The sequence below is a fragment of the Marmota flaviventris genome, chromosome 10 (assembly GCF_047511675.1).
Source record: "Marmota flaviventris isolate mMarFla1 chromosome 10, mMarFla1.hap1, whole genome shotgun sequence".
In the NCBI taxonomy this organism is placed as follows: Eukaryota; Metazoa; Chordata; class Mammalia; order Rodentia; family Sciuridae; genus Marmota; species Marmota flaviventris.
In genome coordinates, this window is record NC_092507.1 from 118,967,596 (window position 1) to 118,994,510 (window position 26,915).

General features: G+C 49.1%; 3 protein-coding genes and 1 long non-coding RNA gene across 14 annotated transcripts in view; 2 read left to right on the top strand and 2 right to left on the bottom strand.

The window, feature by feature from the left end:
- The window catches only part of Ash1l (ASH1 like histone lysine methyltransferase), a 176,492-nt gene extending 172,958 nt beyond the window's left edge, over positions 1-3,534 (top strand). For all 4 annotated transcript variants that reach the window (XM_071618365.1, XM_027920755.2, XM_071618367.1 and 1 more), the window contains 2 exons: positions 1,532-1,833; positions 2,275-3,534. In XM_071618365.1, coding sequence (XP_071474466.1) covers positions 1,532-1,833; positions 2,275-2,366 — 394 coding nt within the window. In that variant the 3' untranslated portion in view covers positions 2,367-3,534. The remainder of the gene's footprint in view (positions 1-1,531; positions 1,834-2,274) is intronic.
- A 4,542-nt stretch (positions 3,535-8,076) lies between these two features.
- Rusc1 (RUN and SH3 domain containing 1) lies at positions 8,077-16,667 on the bottom strand. 4 transcript variants are annotated; one of them, XM_027921016.3, is made up of 10 exons: positions 15,302-16,667; positions 14,618-15,028; positions 13,550-13,648; positions 13,303-13,379; positions 13,001-13,175; positions 12,828-12,930; positions 12,589-12,635; positions 11,462-12,011; positions 10,571-10,696; positions 8,077-8,771 (listed from the first exon to the last, which is right to left on the bottom strand). In XM_027921016.3, the coding sequence occupies exons 1-10, from the start codon at positions 16,665-16,667 to the stop codon at positions 8,603-8,605; spliced, it is 3,123 nt and encodes a 1,040-aa protein (XP_027776817.1). In that variant the 3' UTR covers positions 8,077-8,602. The 4 variants fall into 4 exon arrangements, with proteins under 4 accessions (XP_027776817.1, XP_071474471.1, XP_027776819.1 ...); XM_071618370.1 differs by lacking the exon at positions 14,618-15,028; XM_027921018.2 differs by lacking the exons at positions 14,618-15,028; positions 15,302-16,667 and adding an exon at positions 13,894-14,528.
- Positions 16,668-16,846: 179 nt separating this feature from the next.
- LOC139707296 (uncharacterized) lies at positions 16,847-20,720 on the top strand. The gene is made up of 2 exons (XR_011708953.1): positions 16,847-17,252; positions 18,510-20,720. It is a non-coding gene; the product is annotated as an uncharacterized lncRNA (long non-coding RNA).
- Positions 17,804-26,703, bottom strand: Fdps (farnesyl diphosphate synthase). Of its 5 annotated transcripts, XM_027921021.2 has the most exons (11): positions 26,592-26,703; positions 25,584-25,798; positions 25,344-25,506; positions 24,050-24,190; positions 20,302-20,382; positions 20,041-20,163; positions 19,646-19,734; positions 19,486-19,558; positions 18,765-18,842; positions 18,539-18,673; positions 17,804-18,063 (listed from the first exon to the last, which is right to left on the bottom strand). In XM_027921021.2, exons 2-11 carry the CDS (start codon positions 25,760-25,762, stop codon positions 17,863-17,865), a joined length of 1,263 nt encoding a protein of 420 aa, XP_027776822.1. In that variant the 5' UTR covers positions 25,763-25,798; positions 26,592-26,703; the 3' UTR covers positions 17,804-17,862. The 5 variants fall into 5 exon arrangements, with proteins under 5 accessions (XP_027776822.1, XP_027776825.1, XP_027776824.1 ...); XM_027921024.2 differs by lacking the exon at positions 25,584-25,798 and having other exon boundaries at positions 25,344-25,485; positions 26,592-26,700; XM_027921023.2 differs by lacking the exon at positions 25,584-25,798 and having other exon boundaries at positions 26,592-26,699.
- Between the last annotated feature and the right edge of the window lie 212 nt (positions 26,704-26,915).

Sequence of the window (26,915 nt, forward strand, 5' to 3'; positions counted from 1 at the left end):
TTACCTCAAGGTATATCAACTCTTGGTACCTCTGTTAAGGAACAAATATCAGGCATGCCCAGTTTAAGCTCATAATTTTTATTTTTATTTTGTACAAAATAGGGAAATTCCTTAAGAAAGAGCACAAAAGGCTTTTCTTTCTTTGTTGTTGTTGGTAGTGGTGGTGGTGGTGATGGTGCTCGTGCTAGTTTGGTTTTGTTTTTGGTACGAGGGATTGAACTTAGGGTGCCTTAACCACTAAGCCACATCCCCATTCCTTTCTTTGGGCGGGGAAGGTGGGATACCAAGGAGTGAACTCAAGACCACTCAACCACTGAGCCACATCCCCAGCCCAATTTTGTATTTTATTAGAGACAGGGTCTCACTGAGTTGCTTAGCACCTTGCCATTCCTGAGGCTGGCTTTGAACTCACGATTCTCCTGCCTCAGCCTCCTGAGCCGCTGGGATTACAGGCGTGCACCACTGCACCATGCTCCCATTCCTTTTACGGTTTGAGATGGGGTCTTATTAAATTGCTTAGGGCCTCACTAAATTGCTTAGGCTGGCTTTGAACTTGCAATCCTTCTGCCTTGGCCTCCCAAGCTTCTTGGATTATAGATGTGCACCACCATGCTGGACTAGAAGACAGTTTTTCTTCAATTCCATTATCTGTTGAGTGGGAAAACAACAACTGCTTTTCCCATATTAGCCAATCACGAGGGAGAAAATATTAAATTATAGGTTTGGAGAAGTGATTCAGGAAAAGTAAAAACTCCACTTAAATTCTTTTTATTGTAGTTGGACTTCTGGTATCATGAGGTTGTGCCATACTTTTCTATACTCAGGAAACAGAGATCACTAAGCAGTACTGGTTATATGTGTATATAATGTATTTAAATAAATATAAGCCCAGGGCCACTCTATCACTAAGCTGCATCCCCTTCCCTTTATATTTTGAAAGAGGGCGTCTCTAAATTGCTAAGGCTGGCCTCAAACTTGCAATCCTTCTGCCTCAGTCTCCCATGTCACTGGAATTACATGCATGTGCCACTACACCTGCAAGCACTGTTATATTTTTATGGATTTCTATCTCATCTTTGCCTCAGATCCTGGAGAAAAAGAAGAAAGGTTAAATTTTACAAAGAGACATTAAATTTCAAAGCCAGGCACTGTGGCACATGCCTTTAATCCCAGAGACTCAGGAGGCTAAGACAGGAGAATCACAAGTTCAAAGCTAGCCCCAACAACTTAGGCCCTGAGCAACACAGCGAGACCCTATCTCAAAATAAAAAAAAGAGTTGGGTATGTATTTCAGTGGTAAAGTGCTCCTGGGTTCAATTTACAGTACAAAAACAAAAATAAAAATAAATCTCAAAGATAGGTAGTCATTTTATAATAAAGTGAAGACCAGAATCAAATTTTTTATATCAAGCCAAGACTCTAATAACTAGACTTCAGTATCTCAACCATCCTGAGGCTTCTACCCTTTATTCTCCTTCCCTTCCCCAGTCTTTATTTAACTTTACCCTAAATTTGCATATAATTTTGGCAGATCATCCTGGAAGTCTGAGCGGTCAAAGGCCCCCCTGAAAGACCTGGGACAGGAGGATGATGCCCTGCCCTTGATTGAAGAGGTACTAGCCAGTCAGGAGCAAGCAGCCAATGAGATCCCCGGCCTGGAGGAACCTGAACAGGAGGGAACCACTGCTGAAGTCAGTGAGGCTGAAAAAAAAACAGAAGAAAGTGGTCAAGAACCCCAGTCAGTCTGTACCCCTGAGGAACGACGGCATAGCCAACGGGAACGACTCAACCAGATCTTGCTCAATCTCCTTGAAAAAATCCCTGGAAAAAACGGTAAGAAACATCAGGCTTATATCTAGAGATGAAGATAAGTAAGAAGTGGAGAAGGGGTGAAAAAGAACAACTTTTATGTGTGTGTGGTGCTGGGGATCAAACCCAGGGCCTCACGTGCTAGGCAAGTGCTCTACTGCTGAGCTTCATCTCCAGGTTCCAGAACAACTTCTGATTTCTGGCCCAGCAAGGAAATTGTTTTAAGAAAATGGTATAGTTCTTTCATAGGCCTGTCTTTATTTCTATTTTAGGAATAAAACTGTGGGAGGTGAGATGATCTCCTTCCCTAGAGAACCACCTTTTTCATCTAAGACTGGAGGAGGGCCTAATTTGCTTATAGGTCAGAAAAGAAATCATTGAATTCTTTCGTTCTCCTTAGAGCTCAAATCTGGAATAAGGAGTGGGAGAGTGGTATTTGATGAGCCTCCTTGGTTCTGTTTTCAGCCATTGATGTGACCTACTTGCTGGAGGAAGGATCAGGCAGGAGACTGCGAAGGCGTACTTTGTTTATCCCAGAAAACAGTTTTCGGAAATGACCCTCAAAGAATGAGAACTTCAAGCATCTGGGATCCAGTGGAGCTAATCAGTTCCGCTTCCTGCTCTCTGGGTATAGACAGGGACAGGAAGGGTCCGTCCAGGCAAGGGGAATGGGGTCATGTTGTTGATATTAGGTACTTAATAAACCTTGGAGCTAGTGGAGAGGAAGAGAATGGAATCTGTCTGAGACGGTTCAGTTTAATTAATTTTCCTCTCCGTTGCTTCACCCTAAGGGTTAATAATGTAGAGGAGGGAGGATCACAATGGTGATGACTAGAACCTATTGGTACTTTACAGCACTTGCCTCTCCTCACAGCTTGGGTTTTTTGGGTCATCCCCTGATCCCATAGGCACTGCTAAGAAGCTGCTTCCCATGCCCAGGTAAACTCAAAATCCAAAGGGAAAGGACCAGGATCCCCAGCCTTACCCTGTCTGTTCTCTATTGGCTCCAAGAGCTACCCCAGAGACCTAAAAGAGATACAGTAGCTGGGGCCTCTTCCCAGATCCTTGACTAGGAAAGTTTGTCTCTCCTTTCTTGTCCAACCAGGTCAAAGTAAAACGTGAGTTTGACAGCTCAAAGCACTTGTAACTGCTGCCCTTCTCCCTACCTCTACTCCCCAGAATGGAATCATGGGATAGGGAAGGCCCCCATGGGGTCAGGAGGGTAGTACTTCATGTAATTATTTTTGTTTTACCTTCATAACCTGCCGAAGCATATTTTTTTCTAATGAGAAAGCCAGGCCCCGCCAGCACACATGCTGTTTTTGATGTGCTGTGGTTCTTGTGTGTCTGCTGTGCTGTGCAAATGAAGATCCATTTCAAAATAAAATAATTTTTAAAACTACATAAAAAGAACTCTAAACTCCGCCCCCCCAATAAAAGTCACTACATGAACTGTTCAGCAGTATTCACCTATCAGAGTATTTGTTGTAAGTGTAAATTAGCAATTTAAAACACTACTTTTGTTTTCTGAATTGTATAGTTTTCGATGTCCATCTCTTCAAGAGACAGTGTGTTTTCTTCATCCCTTGTCCCATCTTCCCTCCACCCTCCTGAATGACTTCATCATCAGGAGGTATATCCAGGGTGTCTCCTTCCTTCCCGTACTCTTGACCAGAAGTTACCAAGACTATGCTGTCTCTTTAAAAATAAAATTTAAAAAGCTTTGCTTTTTGTCTTCTCAGACATACATATGCATATACGTTTTAGATGTTCTTATAAAAGATGGTTTTTAAATGTGCCAAGTTGTGTGTGTATATATGTGTGTGTGTGTGTGTGTGTGTGTATATATATATATGTATGTGTATATATATACATATATATATATATACATATATATATATATCTGCTGCGTGATTGGTAAGCAATACAATAGTAAACATGTCCCCATTACTTTTTCTAATACTGGACCAATGCTGTCCTAACTGTACATTTCCCCTTATGATGACGACGCTCTGACTCGTTTAGGTAGAAACATTGACCACCTTCCATTCCATTGACTTTTTTTCTTTTTCTCCTTTCTGTGTCATTCTTGAAGAAAAAAAAAAAAAACAAAACAAAAGAAACAGGGGATGCCATAGATCCCCTTGAGCAGAGAAAAAAAGCAAAATAAATATTTTATTAAAGAAAAAAAGAGAATTAAGAAAATAGTTTGGAGTATTTTCTTACTGTAGAGAAGCACTGTACATTACTAAGAGACCTGGGTATAAGATACTCACGTGTGGAGCTGGGAAAATCGCATGTCCAAGCCCGTTTGAGTGGTTTCTTTTGTTTTTCATTGCAGGGAATAGGTGGGAGGGAGGTGGGTCTAGGGGCACTTTGGGGGTCTCCTTTTAGTCAAAAGCAAGAAAATGACAAGAAAGAGATTAAAAATTCAATGATTCTTTTAATAGTGTTAAACACTAAAATTTAAAAAAAAAAGACGAAAAAGAAAAAACTTTGTAAAATGCGAGAACAGAAGCAAAAGACACTACGCTCTGTCATTTTATCTTTCTTTTGTTGAAAGACTAAAAACCGAAATGTTTTTTAGACAATCAAATGTTAGGTAAGTGCAAAAACTTGTTTTTTCTTACTGGTGTAGAAATTAATGCCTTTTTTTATTTTTCAGTTATTTTATAATAATGAAATAAAAAGAACCCCCAGCTGCCAGGTGGGTTTTGGTGTTTGAAATGCGGGGCAAAGCACTACATCACTGCAAATAGATACAGAGTTAGTCTGCATGTCTGTAGGCTGTGTGATTGCGGAAAATATAAATGCTGCTAATATATTTCCTTTTTACAAAAGCATATCTAAATAGATGATTGTTTTGATGTTAATCTTTGTAAATTATGTATTACCAATTTTAACATTGGATGTAATTGCATAAAAAGCTTGCATCTCAATCCTTGAAAGTCTAGTATTAAATGGAAAAAAAAACTTTTCCTAACTGTGGAGTGCTGAGCTTCCTATTTTTTTCCCCCTCTTTCCTACCTCCTTTGATCTTCCAGCCTCCTTTCCATCATATTTCTTAGGGAATCTCTCCAAAACCATGTTATCAGCATCCTGGGCCCCTTGAGCACACTCACCATTTGTGGACTGCTGGGTAAAGCCACTTCTTCAATTCTAGGATCTTTCTTTTAGATCCAGCCTAACCAATCAGCAGCACAGCGATCAGGCACACCAAGAATCATCTGTTTCTCATACATGCCATGCTATTCTGTACATTCATCCTTTGGACACACATTCATTATAGCATTTAATACTCATGAACCTCTGAGGCTGGCAACAACTTAAGGCCACTTTTTGGGGGCTAGGTGCCAAACCATTTATATCATAAGAACCTTTTCCTTGTATAAATTAATCCTCACAACAGTCCTTTTAGTATTGATGAGGAAATGGGAATGACAGGTCAAATAACTTGCCCAAGATCACATAGCTATTTCATTAATATCCATAATAGCCCTCTGAAGTTATTATTCTCATTTTCATAGAAGTGAAAGCTGGGAAAGTTAAGTAACTTCCCAAAATTACTAGTGTTGGAGCCAGATACCCAGTGGTTTGTGTGCTCAAATAGAAATTTCAGAATATACTAATCAAGGAAGATAAAACCCACTACAGTAAGTAACTGAAAGGACAAAAATTTCTTCCAGGCACAGATCAGACATGTAGGCTAGAAGCTCAGGTAAAATATAGTTGCTCAGAAGCAGTAAGACAATTGACTTATGACAATTGACATAAAGAGTTCAAACGTCCACTGGGCATAGTGGTGCAAACCTATAAACCCAGACACTCAGGCTGAGGCAGGAGGATCACAAGTTCAAAGCCAGCCTCAGCAACTTAGCCAGACCCTGTCTCAAAGTAAAAAGTAAATAAAAATGACAGGATGTGGTTTAGTAGTAAAGTGCCCCAAAAAAATGAAAGTTCAAATCTCCTATAACAGCTTGGAATTCAACACCAGATACAAAGCTAGACATAGGGACATATGTCTGTAATCCCAGTTACTCAGGAGACTGAGGCAGGGAGATCAAAGGTTCAAGTCAAAGTGACCCTGTCTCAAAAAAAGTGTTGAAATAGCTCAGTGGTAGAGCACCCCTGGGTTCAATTTCCAGCAGCCAAAAAAAAAAAAAACAGAATGGTGCCACTGTTAAATGACAGTCTCTTCATGACTGGAAAAAAAAAAAAAAGATACATTAGTATTAAATTTTGTTTACCTTTCTTTTTTTTTAACCTTTGATATCTATCATAGCCATACTATTTAAGATTACATAGTTACAAAACTATATTTTATATCATTGATTGACCTACTTTATGTTCAGTAAGGAGGTCTCACTGCTGCATTATCACCTGCACAGGCCTGAGAACCATTAGACTGTGATTGTAAAAGTCACATCAAGCCAGATCTCATTAATGTCCCAACAGTGCTTTGGGGCTCTTCTTAATTATTAAAATCAAGCACATGGGAATAGGAGAGGGCAGGTTGCATCATGGAAAATGAAAGCTATAATAGAATTGTTTGTAAAACCTTAGAAATCATGGACTCCCCACAATTACTCTGCAGATCTTTTGAGAAATACTGGTCCCCATAGTAATAGCTTTCTTCCATATTCACTATCACATACCTTAAGGTAGGGCCTCCCTACATTGCAAAACCAATCTCAAATTTGGAGCCCCCCTGCATAAGCCTTCTCAGTAGCTGCAACTGCAGACATGTACCACTCCACTTGGCAAAAATACAACTTCTTTTGTGGTTGTAGTTTGCAATTTGAAGGAACTTCATAACCTCAAGAACTCAGACTCCTAAGAGATTCCCAGAGACCCTTAGGATCCAGTTTGAGAAACATTTCCCTAAAAATCACCTGAAATGCAAACCAATCTAAAACTGAAAAAGCAGCTAAACACAAAATAACAAAGCCAGGAAATGGATAACGTGAATTGAGTAGAAGGGGAGAACTTGTCAATCTTAGGAAATGACAAAAGTATGAGTCATTTGAGTCTAACCTGACCTACTTCTGACTATTTCCATAGCTTTGAATCTAAGATTTTTATCTCCCCAAAGTCCCCCTTAACCAGTGTCTTTAGCCAAGTTTCCAAAGAAAAAGAAAATTTCCAAATTTCTTTGCCCTGTCTCACATCATAACTGTCACCTTCTCAAATTCTCCTGTTGCATGGTCATAACTGTAGCTTTTTATTCTTTTAGCCTTTGAATTTCTCCTTTATCTAGACAACCCCTTATAATGATTCCCAACCCCATCCTCACCCCTCTGAAATATCTTAGCTCTTCTCATTATTTCAAAAGATTTTAAAAAACAAAAAATCTCACCAACTCCTAACAAAGGAACAGATGTAAAATTATTTTGTTTTTACTTAAAATTATGTCCCACCCAGTAGCAATATTAAAGAGGAAGCCGGGCATTATGATTCATGCCTATAATCCCAGTGGCTCAGGAGGCTGAGACAGGAGGATCAGAAGTTCAAAGCCAGCCTCAGCAACTTACAGAGGCTCTAAACAAGGTTAAGACCCTGTCTCAAAATAAAGAATAAAAAAGAGCTAGGGATGTCTTTCAGTGTGTGTGTGTGTGTGTGTGTATGTATATATATACACACACACACACATACACATATATATACACACATATATATTAAATAGGAAGAAATATATATACATATATATATTAAATAGGAAAAAAATATATGTTGGACTAGGGGTGTGGCTCAGTGGTAGAGCACTTGGGTTTGATCTCCAGCACTGCAAAAAAAAGTCACTGGGCACAGTGGCGCATGCCCGTAATCTAGCAATTCAGGAGGCTAAAGCAGAAGAATCATAGGTTTGAGGCCATTCTTGGCAACTTAGTGAGATCCTGCCTCAAAATACAAACTAAAAAGAGCTAGGGATGTAGCTTAGTGGTAGAGCAACCCTGGGTTCAATCCCTAGTACCACCAAAAAAAGGTCACTTCTTAAAAGCCTTTAATTCTTTCCTTCATCTCAGATATGAATCTAATAAGTAATATTTCAAGGGCTAAGTCTTCCCTTTTCCCCTATATTTACTTCAGTTCCTATGAACTGAAGTGTGTGATTCCAAGCACCAAACAGGGGCCACTTACCCATTCCTCAGAGAACATTAAGATCTGCAGTTGAACTAGGAAAGAAGGATCTGCCTTCAGCCTCTGGTAAGAGAACCTCTCTCCCTCCCCCACACCCTATGTCCTGAAACCCACAGTGACACACACACATTCAACTCCCACTCTTTATTGGGACAAAGGAGGAAGGAGACCAATACCACAGGCCCACTCACCAGGGGTGTCCAGGCTTCAATTCAGCACCTAGCACAGCATGAGTACATCATAAATACAGGCAGCATGGGACGGAAAGAATACACAGGTAGGAGACCAGAGGCCCTTCTAGGCTTGAGGACCACAGCATATCCTGTACCAGCACAGTCCACTTGGGATGGAGAAGGGGGCTAGGTTCCATTTTAAGATAGTAAGGAGATGTTCCCTTATACAGGTGGGAAAGAGGAGAAGGTCTACATGGAAGGGGATTCCTCTTTAATGTTTAGAAGAGCAGATTTCACCTTACAGATGGGTGTGGAGGGAAGAAGGAAAGTTTATTTTAAATATTAGCAGAAATGATGTGGGAAGAAATATCATTTTGCAGACAGGAAAAACTCTTTTGGTATGGTCAGTTTACATAGTGTTCATGAGCTGTTCCCTTCCCAGGTGACAAAATGGTGACATACACAGGAAAGAAAAGCCAGGGCTAGAGAACAAGGGAGGTATACCCCACCGGAACCAACCCTTCCGTGCCATCCCGCCCACAGCGGAGCCAGTCCTCATCCACTGTGGCAATGACACGCAGCACTTCTCCACGCCGAAAGCTTAGCTGGTCAGGTCCTGCAGCAGTGTGGTCACAGAGAGCCCGAACTGCCCTATGGGAGCCAGAAGAAAACAATGGGAGAGAGAGGTGTGGGTACCTGGTTCTCCACCCTCATTCCCTGTGGTGTTGGGGGTTGTTTTTTGGTTTTTTAGTTTTGTTTTTTGTTTATGTTGTTTGGTGGTAGTTTTGGTTTGGGAGTGTGGGTTTTGGTTTATTTTTGTTTGTTTTTGGTACCAGGAATTGAACCCAGAGGTGCTTAACCACTGAACCACATCCTAGCCCTTTTTTGTATTTTATTTAGAGACAAGGTCTTGCTGAGTTGCTGAAGCTGGCTTTGAACTCACAATCTGCCTGCTTCAGCCTCATTACAGGCCTGCGCCACTGTGCCTGGCTCTTACTCTCTACTGTATGGAGTGCCCCTGCTGGCTCAGCTCTGAAAACCCTGAAGACACTTGGGGACTAGACATAATATGTTGATTCTCCCTGTGACCCTAGCCTCTCTTGAGCACCAAACCCACTCTTACTTGACATGACTTGCACTTCTTTCTGGTGCTTCATATTCAACATAGGCCAACGAAATTCTCTTAACACTTCAAACCAGTCCCTCATAGTGGCACAACTTCCTACTCATTTGCTCCTGGCAAAAATGTGATCATTTCACTCCTCGCATCCAGTCCATCACCAAAACTTGTTTGGTGTTTATCTCCTACTATGCCAGCTATTCTTTCTCTTCAATCCTACCACCACCATCCTAGTTTAGGCCTTTATGGTCCCTCTGTACCACTACATATCACCAGCCAGTCTTCGTGAGTCTCTCTTGACCTCCCCACCAGTCCCAATCTCCACACAGCAGTAAGAGACCTTTCTAAAACCTGAGCAAGCACATCATTTCCAGGCTTCAGATCCTTCAAGGGCTCCCAGGATGTCTTAATAAAACCCAGCCTCCTTAGCTGGCCCACTGACCCCCTCCATTATGCACCCACTATTCCTTACCACAAATGGGCCTCTCCACTTTCGTCTCCTGTTTTTCCTGCCAAATGCATATCCTCACACCATCACTGAGCTTCCCTAGTGTTCCCAAGCCTGGGGACATGGCTGCAAACAGCTTGTTCTTCCTTTCCTAGTCTTTACCATACTAAACTGCAATTGCTCATCTGTTCATTGGTATCTCCACTGGACTGCATGCCCTTTGAGAGCAGGGACTACAATAGTCCCACCTTTGTATTCCCTTGCTTAGCATGACTGACATATAGGTGTACCCAAGTTGGGTGCAGTAGTGCACACCTGTAATCCCAGTTACTTAGGAGGCTCCAGCAGGAGGACTGCAAATTTGAGGCCAGTCTCAACAACTTAGGGAGACCCCATCTCAAAATAAAAAGGACTGAGGATATAGCTCAGTAGTAGAGCACCCCTGGATTTGGTCTCCAGAACCCCAAAAATTGTACCCTCCAAAATATTGCTGAATAAAAAATTAAGGTTAATTCAATGGACTGGGAGAACACAAAAGACCTCAGAGTAGTAGTAGTCTCTGATGCCAAATTAGAACACCTCAGTAAATAGACAAACAATCCCTTAGTGTACACACACCTACTGTGTACCAGATGTTTTATAAAATTATATTTAATCTTCATAGCAACCATAGCAAAGATTACAAGTTATCCTCCTTGTACAAAGAAAGAAACTAAGACTCGGAAATTAGAGCCACACTGGTAATAAATAGCAAAGATGCAATGCAAAATAAGCACTATGATCTCAAAGTCCAAAGTCTTTTTCATGCCTACCGTCCACTCCATGACCACAGAAACACACCTATATTAACAGTACTCACAGGTGTGTTTCCCTAGTTCTTACCTGTGGGCCTGTGCCATGCTGGGCACTGAGGCCACAAGCTCCTCTGGAGAAGGAGTCTCTACAGGTGCCCCCCGCTTCACAAGAGCCAACACACTCACTGTTGGGGGCAGCCAACTGGATGGTCTCCTGGAGGGAAGGACATAGGATCACAGAAGTCAGTCCACTTCCAGAAAAAGAATGCAAGAACCCAGAGGTTTGGAAGGAGAAAGAGGCTGAGGCCCCAAATAGGTCAGGAGCTGGTCATTGCTGAAAGAAGTGGCAGCTGTGGGACACAAGTACCTTTGAAGTGATTAGGGAGATGATAACAAAGGTATACAACACCAAAATTCACAAAGACCTATGAAACCAGCAGGGTCTATACCAGTTCAAGAGAGATCCAGATATTCCGTGGACAGTACTTGAAGCCACAAAAGATCCACCAATGGTCAAGCCCTCAAACAGGAATCAGCAAATATTTTTCCTTTTCTAAAGGGCCAAATAGTAAATATTTTAGGCTGAGGGCCATGAGGACCAAGAGGTAAAATCAAGATCACTATTTAGGCACTCACAACCATTAAAATATAACTACTTAAGAATATAACTATTTTTAGTTCCAAGGGCATTAAAAAAGCCAGTCTCATCTAAAGCATCTGGAGTCATAGAGTTTGGGGAGTTTTTGTTTTGTTTTGTGGTTCTGGGGTTTGAACCCAGGGCTCTCTAAGATGGAGCTACATCCCTAGCCATTTTTATTTTGAGACAGAGTCTCAGCAATGCGAGGCTGCAGTCTTCCTGCCTCAGCCTTCCAAGATGCTGGGATTACGGGCATGCACCTCCATGCCCAGCACTAGGGAGTTTCAAATGAGACACTTGAGGGGATCAGAAGGTCACAGAGCAGACAAGGTACCCCAATACCTGGACTTTAAGGCTCCATTCTCAGTTTCTGTGGGGACCCCAGGCACGCCAAACAGTCTCCCAAGCCACACACTTCTTCCTGGTGCCACTTCCTCTGCAGGCAGAGGTCTTTCCTGTGTACCCTCAGCTGCAGGTCCTTGCCGCCTGGGTCCCCACCGGGGAAGAGGGAATCCCTCAGTACCCCCAGAGGCATAGACCCGGGAGGCCTGGGTCAGCTGCTCCCACCAGCTGACTGGTGTGGGAGGACTTGGAGGGGGTGAAGGGTTGGGAGCTCCCTCCCCAGAAGTGCCCCGGAGACTCTGGGCCAGCCGGCCCCCCCAGTGCAGCACGGCTTGTACAGTCTGCTGCAGGGCTGGAGGCGGGCCTGGAGGGGCAGGGGCCTGAGGCTGGCCCAGGGGCAGGTGGTGGTGGTGCTCAAAGAGCAGGTCCAGGTGGAAGGTGAGCACCGACAATGGCTGTAGCAGGAGCAGCAACTCTGTGGACAGGGATGGGCAGCCACCCCGCGCCAGGGAGAAGAATCCCGTGGGCAGATACAGAAGGGACAACAGGCCTGAGAAAAAGAAAGTCAATATCAGCCCTTGCCCTGTACCCAAACATCCTCCCAGGCCTCACTCTGAGTCAGAGAGGGGGACAGCTGAACATTTCCCTACCCATGTGGAACCATGATCCTCCAGAGGGAGAGGCATGTAGATCAAGTGGAGGTAACAAATTAACAGTCTAAAAAAACAGACTAAAAAGGTGAAGCACAGGAGAGCTTTTGGAGCACCCACAAAACAAGGCGCAGAGGTGGAACCTCACTGAGGAAGGACCCACAGGATGAATGAGAGTTAGGAGGAAACTGAAGGGGCAGAGGCAGGTTTCTAGAGGGAGGGATAGCATCAAAGTAGGGCCTTGGGGCAAGAAGGACCACCCAGGAAGACTGATGATTAGAAAGCCCTGCTTCCCTGCTTTGAATCTTTCCTCACATGGGCAATAAGATCCCCTGGAAGAGTTTTAAGCAAAAGGCTAATAATAATATCAGAGATCTGGATTAATATTCTGGTAACAGTGGAAACCAACTGGAGAAACACTTTCCCCCCCTCCCTTCTAGGCCAGCAACCCTATCCACTCCCATGTGAGCCTCTGACCTGCATCTTCCTGGAGACTGGAAAACCACAGCTCCAACTGCTTGGTGCTGGGGGAGAAGAAAAAAGGGAATGCAAATTCAGGGAGATGGGAGGACTCTGGTCCTCTTGGGGCAGAGGATGGGGACGAAATTGGGGGAGGGGAGGCCGTCTCCAAGGACAGGGGACACTACTGTGTCCCACACATGATGCCCAGTGGTCCCAGGGCCAGGAGAGGCAGTGGGAAGAAGGCTACTACTCACTTGAGGAGGCCCAAGATGAAGGCATGAAAGCGGCTGCGGCTGCTGCTCAGCGGGGCCAAACGGCTGACTTGGCTGTACAGGGACCCCAGGGAACTGCTGGAGCCTGGGGGCAGGGGGCGTGGTCAGCCAGGTCCTGGCCCTGCTCTGCTGGGTCCCCTGCACTCCCCTCTCACCTGGCTTCACAGATGCCTCCACCACACTCCAGGGACTGCTTCTGCGCTGCCCGGTGATGAGGTCTTTCCGGAAAGGCTTCAGCCCGTCTGCCACCAGGGCGTGCAGGGCTGGGCAGAGGGTGGTCAGCACCAGGTGCCCCACATCCGGGCTCAGCCTGCTATCCCCCAACTGGGCCTGGAGGTGGCACAACTCGAGTCAGTCCAGATAGGGATCCAGTCACCACCGCCACCCTCTGTCTTGTTGTGCCCCCAGAGCTACATTAATCTCCACATCCCCAACATTCTCCTCCAGCCACCTTCACCTTCTGAACCAGGTTCCGGGCAGCCCCGAAGTGCGAGATGATTTTATCCACTGAGGCACTGACAGCTATCAGGAGACCTGGGAGGGGATAAGGAAGGGAAGCTCTATCAAAGCCCTGCCCTCTATCCTGGGCATAGCCAGAGGGCACGGAGAAGCTGGTTTATGCAATTTGACTCTTAAAGCCTGAGGAATGCAAAGTGAAGAGCGATTCCTTCAGAAGCCAGGGGTCCGGACTCAGGGCAGCCTACCTTTTTTCTGCTCCTGCAGCTGCCCAGTCCCACTCTGGGCTTCTGCCATCCACAGCCGCTGGGCCCCAGGAACACCCGCGAACGACCAGGAACTACGAACTGGGTAAAGGAAGAAGGACGCAATGACGCTTACTAAGGGTTACCCCCAAGGACGCCGGGCTTCTGACACGGTCATCTCCTGCGGCTCTGCAGAGACCCTGCCCACGAAAGGTCTTGGGGAGAGAAGGAACAGGGCCACAAGGAGCGGCTCTACCCGACCCCCCGAGCGAAATCCTGCACAGAACCCGGCTCTCGCCGTCCCCCACCTCGGCTCCTATTTCCTGCCCTCAGGCCCCAGCTCCCACCTCCTGCGTCCAGGAAGTCCCGGAGTGGGACGCCGCGCTAAAGCCCCGCCCAGCCGTCTGGGTCCTGTAGGGCGAGAGGTGACTAGGCGAGGGACAGGAGGGGCTGCCCTGCGTCCCGCCTCAGGCCGGCCGGCCCGGGGAGCACGTGGGGAGCCTGAGCCAATGAAAAGACAGACGGGAAAGGGAGGAGAAACCGGGAGGTGAGACCCTGAGACCGGGATGCTGGAGGGCGAAGGCGCCGGGAAAGGGAAACCCGGGTCCCAAGCCAGCTTGGCGGACAGCGCTCCCCTCATCCCACGTAGGACGGGACTGGGAAAGGAGTGACCAGAACCTCCGGGGCCAGTGGGCTCCAGGGAGTTTCGCCCTCCACCCTCCCGGATCTAGGCAGGGAGGTGTCAGACTACGTGGGCCGCAGAATTCCACACAGGTGTGACCCGAGATCCCTGACACGGACTTGCTGGGACCCCGACCGAGCAGACAGGCCGGGGAAGCCCTCCTGCGCAGGGTCCTGTGAAGCCGGGGCAGCAGCAACCCGCCTCGCCACCCCACAGCGCGAGCAGCGAGACCAGCACTGGCGGACTCTCTCGGAACCGGCCCCAGTTGAAGGATGGCACCGCTGAATCCCCGGGGAAAGCCACACTACGGGCTGGGCGGGTGGGAGGGCTGGAGTGGGCAGGCAGCCCGCCGAGGCGTGGCCCGCGGGGCTCGCCCGGGTCCGTCTTACGTAGCCTGGGCGGAGGCGGTGGGCTTCTGGTCCAGCGAGAGGCCTTCGGCGGACGAGGTGGTGGTGGCAGCGAAGGGGCGGGTACCTGGCGGGGCGGGGGAGCCGCGGCGGGAAAGGTGCTACTTCTGGGAAAGAGCGGGGACAGCAGCAGTGCCAGCTCGGGGCTGGCCAGGCAGGGCAGGGTCCCCCGAGTCGGAGGCGAATAGGCTCCCACTGGGGACAGGCGGACAGGCAGCAGCTGCTCCGCTGGGGGACTTGGCGCCCCCAGCAGCCGCAGCCCGGTGCCGGGCCACTCGGCCAGGGGCGCCAGGAGCAGGGACCCAGCTGCGCCGGCACCCCCACCCTCCAGCAGGGGGCGCCCGTCGGCCGAGAACCGAAAAACCAGGGGCCGAGGGAGCACAAGGGGACCGGCTGCAGGCGGGATTGGCGGGGCAGGCGCAGAGGGGAAGAAGGGGAGCGGGATGGACAGCCAGGCAAGAAGGAGCGGGAGAAAGAGGGAGCAAAGAGTTAGTCCCGTAACCCAGTGACCCATCCAGTTTCCCTTTCCCGGAGCGCTCGCTGATAAAGGGGCGGGGAGGGTGGGTGACACAGAATGGAGGGGAGACGGGGGCGGGGTTGGAAGCTTCGGAGGCGTGGGCAAGGCTAAAGCCCAGCCCTCTTCCCGCTTCCTCGGCGGCCTCTTACCCTCGAGGCCCGCTGGTGCTCCGGGCTGCTCCGGCTCCTTCGGGGTTGGGGCCTCCTCACCAGCCGCCGGGCTGACCGCCCTGCCTTCCTCGAGCTGCCCCTCCGCTATGGGCTGCAGCCCAGGTCGATTCTTCTTCCGCCGGGGAGGCACGGGTGGGGGTGGCGGGCGGGGCGGGACCAAGGCCCAGCCAGCAGGGGGGTCTCGAGGAGGGACCGGCGGGGGCGGGGCGCGGCTTCTGGAGCGGAGTTCCTTGAAGGTGGTGACTTCTCGGGGAGGTGCCGAGGAGCCACCCAGCGACCCGGTCGGTGGGAGTTCGGTGTCCGGCGAGAAGACTATGAGCCAGTCGCTGCGATCTTTCTTAGCCTGCGGTGTGAGGGGCAGCCCCGGGCCCCGCTTGCGCTTCTGGGCTAGCTCGTGGAAGGACGTGATTGTCCGGTGGGGCACTGGCTCCTCGCTGACGTCACTTTTCCATCCCCCATCAGTTTTCCCTGCATCTGCTTTCGAGCCAGAATCAGTTATTCCTAAGCTGGTGTTCCAACAGGGGTCGAATTTTCCGGGTTCAGCTCTCCAGTTAGAGTTAGTACTTCCGCTGGTTTTCCAGTCGGAGTTATTGTTATCAGTGATTTTCCATCCAACTTCCGTTTTCTCTGTGTCGATTTTCCAAATGGGGTTAATTTTCCAACTGGGCTCCGTTTTCCCAGCGTCGATTTTCCCATCCTCCGCCTCCGAGAGCTCAGAGGTGGGGAGGTCCTGCTCCCCACTCTCTTCCTCCTCCTCCAGGCTGGAGGAAGGGAGGTCCTGGCAGGTGGTCAGGGCATTGCAGTTCGAGTCCAGGCCAGGGCCCGGCGGGGAGGAGGCTCCAGAACAGGAATCAGGAGAGCAGCAGAAGCTGTCCGGGGAGCAGGTTCCAGGGCCTGCTGAAGCCAGTGGGGACCCCTGCTCCAAGGGGACGATACTGGGCTGAGGGTGGGCATCCTCATCACCAGGCAGGTCCCGCGAGTAGACGGAAACGGGGGACTCATCGGGGCTAAGATCTGAGCAGGAGCTGAGAGAGGAGGAGCAGCCCGGGTCTGAGGGAGAGGCAGCCCCTTCCTCCTCCTGAGATGGGTCCAGTCGGTTTTCTAGGTTTGGTCCATGCTCCTGGCAGCATCGGCAGGGCACCGCTGGGCTGTTGGAGTTGGCATCCACGAGGGTCCCTCCGCAGGGGCCCCTGCTCTCCTTGCCCCCGGTGTCTCCTGGGGGAGGGGGCGTGCTTAAAGGCCCCTCCCGTAGCTCCGGACGGCGAGACAAGTGCAGGCCCAGGGAGACGTGCTGGAGGTGGATGTGGTTGAGATTGCAGAGTAAAGCCCTCTGAGGGGACAGCATGATGCCAGCGGCGATGAGATGGCCTCCAGAAAACCAGAATAGGGCCTCTCACATCCACCTACCTGGCAACGCAGATGCAGACCTAGAAGATGTGGATGGTGAAAGACAGCCAGTGAGGGCGATGAGAAGGACACGGAGGTGACTGACGGCGGGAGCAGGCCTGGGGAGGCTCTGGCTGCTTTGGAAAATATTTAAATGAGATGCAAATCGGCATCGACTGGCCATTAGTTTCCACTGCAGTGTTTGCAGGTGGAGTCGAATGTAACCCCCCCCCCCCCGGGAATAGAAGAGGGAGGGTCAGATAATGCGGCTGCGCTCTGCATCTCCGTAGGGGAGCTTGGAAGAGGATGGGGCCCAGGACGGACCCGGGATCCTTTCTGCAGCAATTTGGCCCTGCCCTCCAGCCTACCCTTCACTCCCAGAGGAAAGAGCCCAAGGGGACCCCGCCCAGGTATTCGGAAATGAGGTGGATGGAGAGAAGCAGGCGCGGGGTTTGGCTTCTTAATACAGTAAAGCGAAGAGGTTGGAGCGGGAGGAGGGAGCCGCCGTCAGCTGTCAACTCTGAATCTGCAGGCCGCCCTCAAGGTAATGCAGCCTGCAGCTTTGGTGCGCCCTTATCCGCTCACAACAGTGTCACACAATTCTCTTCGCAGTCTTCTCCATCATCCAGCCACCACCCACCGAACCCCACCCCTTCTCTATTCGTTTTTCCTGCTTCCCTCTCCTGCCCCACCCCACAGTGTCCCGGTTGATCCATCCACACCCAGCAGCCAAGCCCTCCTCACCAGGGTCCTCTTGGAACTGCTCCGGCCCTGGGCTGGTCAGCCGTTCCCGCGATCCCCGCCCGGCGGGGTATAGAGCAGAGGGGAGGGGCACTAGGACAACCCACTCCGCTGCGCAGCCGCACCCATACACGCATGGGCGTGGCGTAGCTTAGACCCACCCTTCAGTCCTTGACGTCATGCCTGTGTCATCCACTTAGACCTTGCTCACAGTTTTCAATCCCAAAGGTTTCTTGAGCCATGACCCACAATATCTGGCACCAGTTGAGCTACCTTGCCGCCCCCATCCCCACCAGCCCAAACCCATTCCGGACACACAGGACTCTCAGCTAGAGCAAGAAGAAAACCACCAGAAGACTACACAATAATTTATTGAGAGCCCGCCCTCCCTCCCTGCCCTGAGAGTCTCTAGGTCACTTTTTCCGCTTGTAGATCTTGTTGGCCAGCCCCAGGAAGATGGTGGGGGGCAGGGGCGCAGCATACTGCTCGATGAGACTCATAAGATGGCTGTAACTGTCTTCTTCATACTTGGAGAACACAGCTGGTAGATTCATCTCCTCGTACAGTGCCCTCACCTGGGCCACCTTCTTGGTGTCCTTCTGCCCATAATTGTCCTGGAAGGGGTTGGAAGCAGGAAAATGGGCTTTGTCTTCCCCAGAACCTCAAGGCCTCTCCACTCACTCATTCACATTCTACCCCTGCCTCCCATTTTCAAGTGTCTGGGTACTTCGGATCCCAAGCTTCTTGTCCCCATCCCAAATGTTGGGGTTTGGTCTCAGGCCTCAGTTTCCTCTGTTCTGGGGATTTGATGTTGGTACAACTGAAATCTGCAGCCAGATGATTTCATTTGGGGAGTTGTTCTGTGCAGTGTCTGATGAGGGTTAGCAGCATCACTGGCCTCCATCCTGCAGACACCTAGAGCACATGCATACTCACCAAGTTACAAGTAGTAAGAGAATCTGCTAGCGCTGTCAAATGGCGGGAGGCACGCACACGCGCGCGCACACACACACACACACAACTGCCTCAAGAACCACTGTCCTATCCCCTTTCTTATCAGTTCAGGGAACCCCTGGTCCTCTCTGGCACCTGCAAGATCTGGCGCTGTTCTGGAGTAGCCCGTTGCAGACACTGAACCACCAGCCAGCTGCACTTGTTGTCCTGGATGTCAGTGCCAATTTTTCCCGTTACACTGGGGTCGCCAAAGAGGTCAAGGTAATCATCCTGGGCAGGAGGCAGAAGAGGAGGAATGAAGAGGCTGGTGTGGCAGTGGGACACCTGCCTGGTCCCCGCTCTGCCCTTGCCTCAGGCCCACCTGAATCTGGAAGAACTCTCCCATCTGCATCAGGATCTTCTTGGCATTAGCATGTTCCTTCTCCCCATCAATGCCTGCCTACAAGGGAAGAGGACCAATGAGCCGAAGCCCTCACTGCCTTCACCTCCTGGGATACTTCCTCCAGTGGGGTCCTGCTACTGGGGTCCCCAAGTTGTCTCTCCTTTCAGACATTCTTGGCCTCCCCGATCTAGGAAGTCCTGACGGATGAACCAACCTCCGTCCCACTAATTTTTGACTAGGCCTTCCTGGGAGTCACAAAAGGGAAGAATTTGGAGGCCCACAAATTCTCTTTCACGGTCTCAGTCATCTGATTCCTCTTCCTAACCTTTCTGCCACCTCCAGCTTCTTTCAGGATGAAAAGAAAACTTGGAGAACCAAGTTCAGGGTAGACTGTTAATCCTGCCTGCCTTTGAATCCAGCCTTCTCCCACCCTACCTGAATTATGTCCTCCCCAGTCCTGTCCAAACTCCTATTTGGGATTCACAGTTCCCCGATTAGGAGCCAAGCACTTTCAAATGCCTCAGTTCACCTTTACAGTCCTGTGAGGCAGGAACTTATCCCCATCTTGCAGCTGAGAGTAACTGGATTGCTCAAGGCCTCGCAGTCATTCAGCGGGGCTACCAACTGTCCAAGTGCCTTGTCTATGCCTTGCTGCCTCAATACCCACAAGTGCGGGGAAGAGCGGGTGAGGCTGACTCACCATGTACATGGCAGCAGCGATAGGCAGGTAGAAGGAGTAGAAAGCTGTCTTGTATTTGACAATGGATTTGTACCTAAAGGAGAAGATAGAGGCCTCAGGACAACCCCACCCAACCCAAGCCCTCCCTCATTCTCCAGATATGGTCCCCTCTGGCCCTCACCTCTTTTCAGTGTATCTGCCAAGATCCACATTGCCCTGGGGGGCTGTGATGAGGTCCAGGGTCTGCCCAATCTCCGTCTGATAGGAACTCTAAGAGAAAGATGGCCCATGAGCCAGGTTTTCTCCACATATGGGGACCCTGATGTGCTGAACCCTATACCCCATGCCCAGAACCCGCATTCTGGCAGAGTCCCAAGGGCAGCAGTAAAGAGAGAAACTCCAGGCCCCCACTCGTGCACACGGTCCTTTCCTTCCTCCCTAATCCTCTTCCTTCCTGTCCCCTTCCAGGCAACCCTAGCATCTCCTGTGCCTGAAACCAGCAGATGGGAACATCCCTACAGAGGCCAAGGCTACTATGAGAAGCCTCTGAGCTCTGGGTCCCGGGCTGCAGCACACCTGCAGGAATAGCTCAATCAAGTTCAAATAGTAGGGCTGATCCCGGCAGTAGAACTTCAGCAGGCGGTAGATACACGCTTCCAGAAGCAGAGCGTCATTGATGGCATCCAAACCTATGCCTGGCTGTGAGGAGCAAAGAAGAAAACTGAGCAATGAATCTCTGGCCTTGATTCATACCAAGAATGGTTACCTCAATCAGGCTGGATAACCACCTCCCTGTGGCCTGTCCCCATGCCCACTTCCACCTTCCCCCCACATTACCTTCTGATACCAGCAGAGCTGTCCCCGGCGGGTAAGGGATGCATCCATGATGTCATCTGACACCAAGAAGAAAGCTTGCAGCTAGGGGAAGGAAAGACAGAGTTAAGACCCCTTTACGTGCCTTCTACCAGAGACACAGCTCCTGCTTCTGATGGTTACCGTGAGCTGGGAAGGGATACCAAGGTCAGGACGCTGAGGACTTCAGTTACAGACGACCTTGAAGTTACATGACCTCTTTGGCTCAGACTCCCCACCTAAACACATAGAACTAAAACTGTTTCCAGGGTTAAGAGTCCAAGAAAACATCTCTGACAACTTCAATCAGCCTTTCCGACTGTCACTGGTATTGGAGATAATGAGACACCTTCATGTTTACTCTTTCTCCTCGTGCCAAAAATCTCAATGAATGCTTAAAGGAAGATCTTTCTCTCTCCCTCTTTTTTTTTTAATATATATATTTTTAGTTGTAGGTGGACACAGTATCTTTATTTATTTTTATGTGATGCTGAGGATCAAACCCAGTGCATCACAGGTGCGAGGCTACAGCCCAGCCCAAGGAAGATCTCTTCCTCAATGAAAAACATTAACAAACTTTAAAAGAAAAAAGTAAAAAAAAAAAGATTTCTTCATGCAACTTGCCTTTACCTGACTTTACCCCTCCCCATTACTGGTGATTGAACCCAAGGGTGCTCTACCACTGAGGTACATCCCAGCCCTTGTTATTTTCTATTTTGAGACAGGGTCTCACTAAGTCACCAAAGCTCACCTTGAATTTTTGATCCTCTTGCCTCAGTACTGGGGACTGAACCCAAGGGCACTTAACCACTGAGCCACACACCCAGCCATTATTTAATTTTTTATTTTGAGACAGGGTCTCTAAGTTGCATAGGGCCTCACTAAATTGCTAAGGCTGACCTCGAACTTGTGATCCTCCTGCCTCAGCCTCCCAAGTTACTGGGATTACACATTTTTGCCACTGCACACAGCTACCTCCATGACTCTTAAAAGAAGGCTGAACACTATTACATCAGCCAACATTCCATTCAAACATCCTAGTGACGAGGGACACAGCCTTACTGTGTAGTTTATATAGGGGAGCAGGTGTAAATGAATGGAACTGAAATCTGCCTAATAATCTGTACCCATGGAACTGTAAACACCTTTACACACTCCTAAATACCCGCAAAAGGCTTGCCCTTTCAAGTGCCAGCCCCCTGAAAGTACCTTGTTGGTTTTCTCTCTCCTTCCTCTCTTTCTCGTTAGTATAGGGATCTAACCCGGGGAGCTACCACAGAGCTCTATCTTCAGTCCTTTTTTAGTTTTATTTTTTGGTACCAGAGATTGAACTCAGGGGCACGCAACCACCGAGCCACACCTCCAGCCCTATTTTGTCTTCTATTTAGAGACAGGGTCTCACTGAGTTGCTTAGGACCTCGAAATTGCTGAGGCTGGCTTGAAACTCACAATCCTCCTGCCTCAGCCTCCCGAGCTGCTGGGATGATGTGCGTCACAGCGCCCGGCCTTTTTTATTTTTATTTTGAGACAAGGGTCTGAGTTGCTGTGCTTGCCTCAAACTTGACATCTCCCTGCTTCAGTCACGATGGTTTACAAGCACACACTGATGTGCCCAGCTGACTTGCTTTTCTAACTAGACCATAAACTCCTTGGACTTGGGACATGTTTTTCCTCTTGGCATTTCCACAGCCTAGCACAGCACTAGCCTCAGAATGGGTGCTTCCAAGTCTACTAAGCAAATGAAAGAAACTCTCCATGATTCTTCTTGCAATCAGGCCACTCATTTCTTAAGCAGTTTTTCAAGACATGGTTCTTGCCGTGACACAGTGGTGCACCTGTACTGCCAGCAACTCAAGAGGCTGAGGCAGGAGGATCACAACCTTGAGGCCAGCCTTGGCAACTCAGCAAGACCCTGTCTCAAAATGAAAATTAAGGAGCTCAGGGTGTAGCTCTGTAGTAGAGCATCCCTGGTTTCAATTCCCAGTACAGCAAAAATAATTAAATAATAAGATACGGCTTTCAAAATTCTACCCCATCCTGATCCTATGTGCTCTGATGGGTCACACTGTTGGGGAAGCAGGAAGCAATGCCCCTCAGCTCAGGTGTGGGCCCCTACAGTCACTGCTGGTGTTCCTGGAAAGACCCACATGGAGGAGGCATCAATCTGAACTTTTAATGCTGATCTTACCCCAGGGGAACAGAATGGAGGCACACACTGGAGACAGAAGCCTTATTTACACTGCATTTATTTGGAGTGACATGGTTCTCTGGAGCCATGCATCCACTGCCTCTTCCCAAGGACAATTTTTGTTTCAGCCACCACCATTCAACCAATGTCTCCAAGGGAATTCATTCTGTGGCCCCTCTCAATCTACTCCTCCATCAATGATTCTAACCCCATCTGCAGAACTTTACAAATATCATAGTGGTAGATCCCATCCAGATCACTTAAATGAGCATCTATAGGGGTAGGACCTCAGCACTGGGGGTTAGCTCCCTAGGGAGAATTCATACATTAGGAAAGGATCACACAGACACCAATTAGATTAGGCACCACTCTACCAAACAGTCAGCCTGGACTTCAGGGGAAAAGTCAACTGTGGTAAAGGAACTATTCTACTCTAAAGACTGAAAGAAGGGGCTGGGGTTGTGGCTTAGTGGTATCGTGCTCGCCTAGCATACATGAGGCACTGGGTTCGATCCTCAGCACCACATAAATGTAAAATAAAGACACTGTGTCCACCTAAAACTAAAAAATATTTTTTAAAAGTATATTAAAAAAGTGAAGACTGAAAGAAAAAAAATTGCCAAACGCAATACGTTAGTTTGGGTTTTGTTTCTTTTGTTTTTGGTTTTTGTAATGCATTAGCTTTGACTGGGCCTGGATATTTTTTTTTTTTTAATAGCCATAAAGGACATCTAGGAGACAGGAATACCTGAATATGGAATACATCTTGGATGGTATTATTGGAATCCAGTCCCCCTGCCACCAATTAAGCCTCTAGGCCAGGCTAACAACCACACACCTTCAAGGGTCAGGATACCTGGGTACAGAAGGCAAGGAGAGGCAGGGAACGAAGGAGACCAGAGCCACACACATGAGAGCATGTACCATGTCTTGGGGAAGTAGCCATGATGTGCCTTCAGCAGGTGCTGCTATACGTGAACATGGACCTGGATCTTATGATCTTCCAAGTAATGCAAGAAATCTGGGATTTTTTTTTTAATATTTTTTTAGTTGTCAATGGACCTTTATTTTATTTATATGTGGTGCTGAGGATTGAACCCAGTGCCTCACACATGCTAGGCAAGCGCTCTGGCACTGAGCCACAACCTTGGCTCAAAATCTGGGTTTTTAAGCAAAGCATCTGCTATGTTAAATGTAGGGGATTTAAGTTGCAAACATTTTCAAAAACTATTAGTCAGCCCCTGATTTTCAATTTATACTTCACAATAATCTTTTGGAAGAACTATATCATTTTTATGGCTACCTTTTGCTCAGAGGAAAAAGCCAACACCTCTCTGCTAAATTCTATGTACCTAATGGCAAGAGGTCGCCCTTACTGGTTAACCAGTTAACTCTTGGAATAATTCACTCTGCCTAAATTTGGCTACACCACACTAGGAACAGGAAATATAAACAAAAACCAGAAACAAGTTTTGGGTTCATCCCTCCCCTACCCCCAACTCTAGGAACCCTCTTCTTCTCCTGCCCTTCCCCCACGCCTCTCACCAGCTCCACACACCAGCCCACTGTCAGGGCCCTCTGGAGACTATCAGCATCCTGTTTTCTTGGATCCGCCAGCTCCCGGAATGCTACCACCACCGTCACACCCCGGTTGTACTTGCCTCCAATGGCATTATATTCCAGGACCTGGGACAAGGGAGAGGGACAGGGCATCAGGGTCCACGCAAGAGCAACTTCCATTTCTAACTACCTACTGAACTTCACCCTCTCCAATCCCAATTCCCATTCCAGGAAGTCCCAGATTCCTACTTCTTGACCCCTGTCCCAAAGTCCCAGAGCACAGTGAGAAGAACTCCCCAGTGGGTTTGTTTCTTTCTTTTGTACTCTGCATTGTCTTCTCCAGTAAGATTAAAGGCTCTATGGTGCGAGCTCAGTTCTGTCTGTCCCCAAGCCCAGGACTCAGGGAAAACAGTGCACACTGTGGGAATGGTACGCAGATCCCGCCGCATCCCACCTCCCTCGACTTCCCTTTCACAACCCATAGTTGCTTTCCCAACCACCCCCTCCTGCCCAGAATTCAATGCATCTTCAAATGAAAATCCTGTATTTAAGACCAGGCCCCTCCAAGTTAGCGAGAACTCAGACAGGACCCAAGTTGTGGGATCCATCTAATCCTCCAATGGTGTCTCTTCCTGTCAGTGTTAATAAAGGAGAGCCTTCTCTTTTAGTCCCCATCCCAACGTCAACAAAGCCTTCCCTTTCCCTTGGTTCCCCTCAGACAGATGAGACAGACAGCAATTTATAAAACCAATTTACTGGATACTTCAAGAGAATAAAAGAAAGGGGGAGAAAAAAGCAACTTAAGTATTACAGCAATAGTTCATTGCTGGAACAGAGGCTTCTGATGACACCCTAACTTCCATCAGGGCTCTGGGAATATAGACCACCTCAAACTGCCTCCTCCCATTCGTCTGCCAAAACAGCATCTTATGATTTCAGGACACAAAATCAAAGATTCACCAGGTTAAAGGCCTCCACTCCTATATGAAGCAGTTTGGATGGCCCACTTTCTACACAGCCAAAAATCAGGTGAAGTAAATATATATGCCCAGGCCTCACCCACTCCTCACCCACTCCAGAGTCACAAACCAGGTGAAAGTCTCCTCCTACATCTGTCAGAAGTGTCCCCAAGGGGGGAACAGGGATTGAAATCAAATTCCTTGTAGTATAAAATTTTGTCAAAATGAACCCGAATGCTAGTGCCCCAGAAAGCCCCAGCTAAATTCCACACATATGCAGTGACAAATGGTCTTGTTTCCTCCGGTCATTAATCCCTCACCTCCTTGAGTCGAGCAATAGCATCTCCTGTCTCTGGGTGCCCCATCTCATCTTCAGTCAGCACCTTGACTATCTGGGAGAAGTGCTGGATGAAATCCTGCTTTTCCTGAGCATAACCATCTGATTTCTGGTCTCCGTTCATTCTGAGAGAGGAGCAAAGTGCTCTGAGAAGAGGAAGGACAAATGAAGAACCTGATCAGGTGCTCCCCTCCCCAAGACCCTTCACCCCAACCACACTCACCGAGGCTCCTCTGTCCACACTTGGCACCAGCAGCGGGCACTGTGCCAGGCCCCCAGGACTGGGCACCCATGTACCAGGGAGGGCCGCCGTAGGTAACCCAGCCACCTCTCCCTGGGCGCCCAGCAGGGGGCTGGCAGCAGGAAGACCCCCACAGATCTCAGCGAGCGGGACAGGGGCATGGTGGAGGTGGCATAGGGAGGGGTACTGTGCACTCCCTGCAGGGGCAAGTACCGAAGGCAGATGCATGGTGGCCGCTCCCTCTATCATCCCCAAATCAACTTTTTAGCTACTGGCCCAGAATGCCCGGTCCTCTTGTGGACTAAACTTGGGGGCAATTATACAAAGAAGGATATGAAAAAAAGAAAGAAAAAGTATGTTTGGGTGACTGAGCCCCAGCAGATCGTTACTTAAAATTAAGACGGCTAAAATTGAGTGTCTTCAAGGCTATAAGGACAAGACCGGAGGAGGAGGCGGTACAGAACACAGTACCCCAGGACTAGGGGCTAGGAGGACCCTTAAACCACCCTATAATTCTAGAAGCCAAATTGAGGGTCTAGGAGGTAGGGAAAATAGCTCAGCAGAAGCGCAGCCAAGGTCTCCCTTTGCCGGCAGTGGCAGGGCCCGACTTTGAACTTAAACTCCAAGGAAGGGAGAACTGGGGCTGGAACCATGGATGCTGCGGACGTGTGGTCTGGAGCACGGAAACTGGAAGTTCCGAGTCTCGCAGAAGCGCTGAGACTGCGCAGAGCGCCTGGGAGCAACCCTGGCCAGACGGGCAGGACTCCCAGCAGAAACTAACCCGGACCCCGGCATACTGGGTGCTTCCGGCAAAAGTTTGGAAGTTTCCGCAAGCACAGAAGGCCAGCCAGTCGGGCCCACCGACCCCAAAAACGTCAAGCTCTGACACGACAGGCTGGGCTTGCAGTGACCCACAGCATCGCTAGAGGTAAGGCTGGTAGCGGACCTCCACTTCCAGCACCTCCAGCACGTCCACGCGACCTCGCTCACCTGCTCCGGGAAGCTGGGTCTTGTTCGATCTGGATTGTTGGCGGGGTATCCCTAAAAGCCGGCCGCGCTCGGCGCTAGGCTCTCTGGGTCAAGTAGTTCGTGGTGTCCCGTCACTGTGGGCAGAAACCCAATATGGACTACAACTCCCGGCGTGCCGCGGAAGGCACGAAGACACGCCATCTAGCGCGGCGGGCTGGGCGGGGACGAGGCGCGCTGATTGGCTGCTGGCCCTCGTATGAGCATGGGGCCCTGTGACGGTCGGCCAATGAGAGGGCTGCGACCGGGGCAGTCACGCGACCGGGGCAGTCACGCGACCGGGGCAGT

What these genes read in the sequence shown, in the direction of transcription:
- Rusc1 (XM_027921016.3), bottom strand. Translation starts at nt 16,667, where the DNA reads ATGCTGTCCCCTCAGAGGGCTTTACTCTGCAATCTCAACCACATCCAC. An exon ending in AGCACCAGCGGGCCTCGAGG is followed by an intron (nt 15,029 to 15,301) that starts GTAAGAGGCCGC and finishes TCCCGCCTGCAG; the next exon opens with CCGGTCCCCTTGTGCTCCCT. An exon ending in AATGGAGCCTTAAAGTCCAG is followed by an intron (nt 10,697 to 11,461) that starts GTATTGGGGTAC and finishes CCTTCCCTCCAG; the next exon opens with GAGACCATCCAGTTGGCTGC.
- Fdps (XM_027921021.2), bottom strand. Translation starts at nt 25,762, where the DNA reads ATGCCCCTGTCCCGCTCGCTGAGATCTGTGGGGGTCTTCCTGCTGCCA. An exon ending in GTGTGGACAGAGGAGCCTCG is followed by an intron (nt 25,507 to 25,583) that starts GTGAGTGTGGTT and finishes TCCTCTTCTCAG; the next exon opens with AGCACTTTGCTCCTCTCTCA. An exon ending in GAGAGTTCTTCCAGATTCAG is followed by an intron (nt 18,674 to 18,764) that starts GTGGGCCTGAGG and finishes CCTCCTGCCCAG; the next exon opens with GATGATTACCTTGACCTCTT.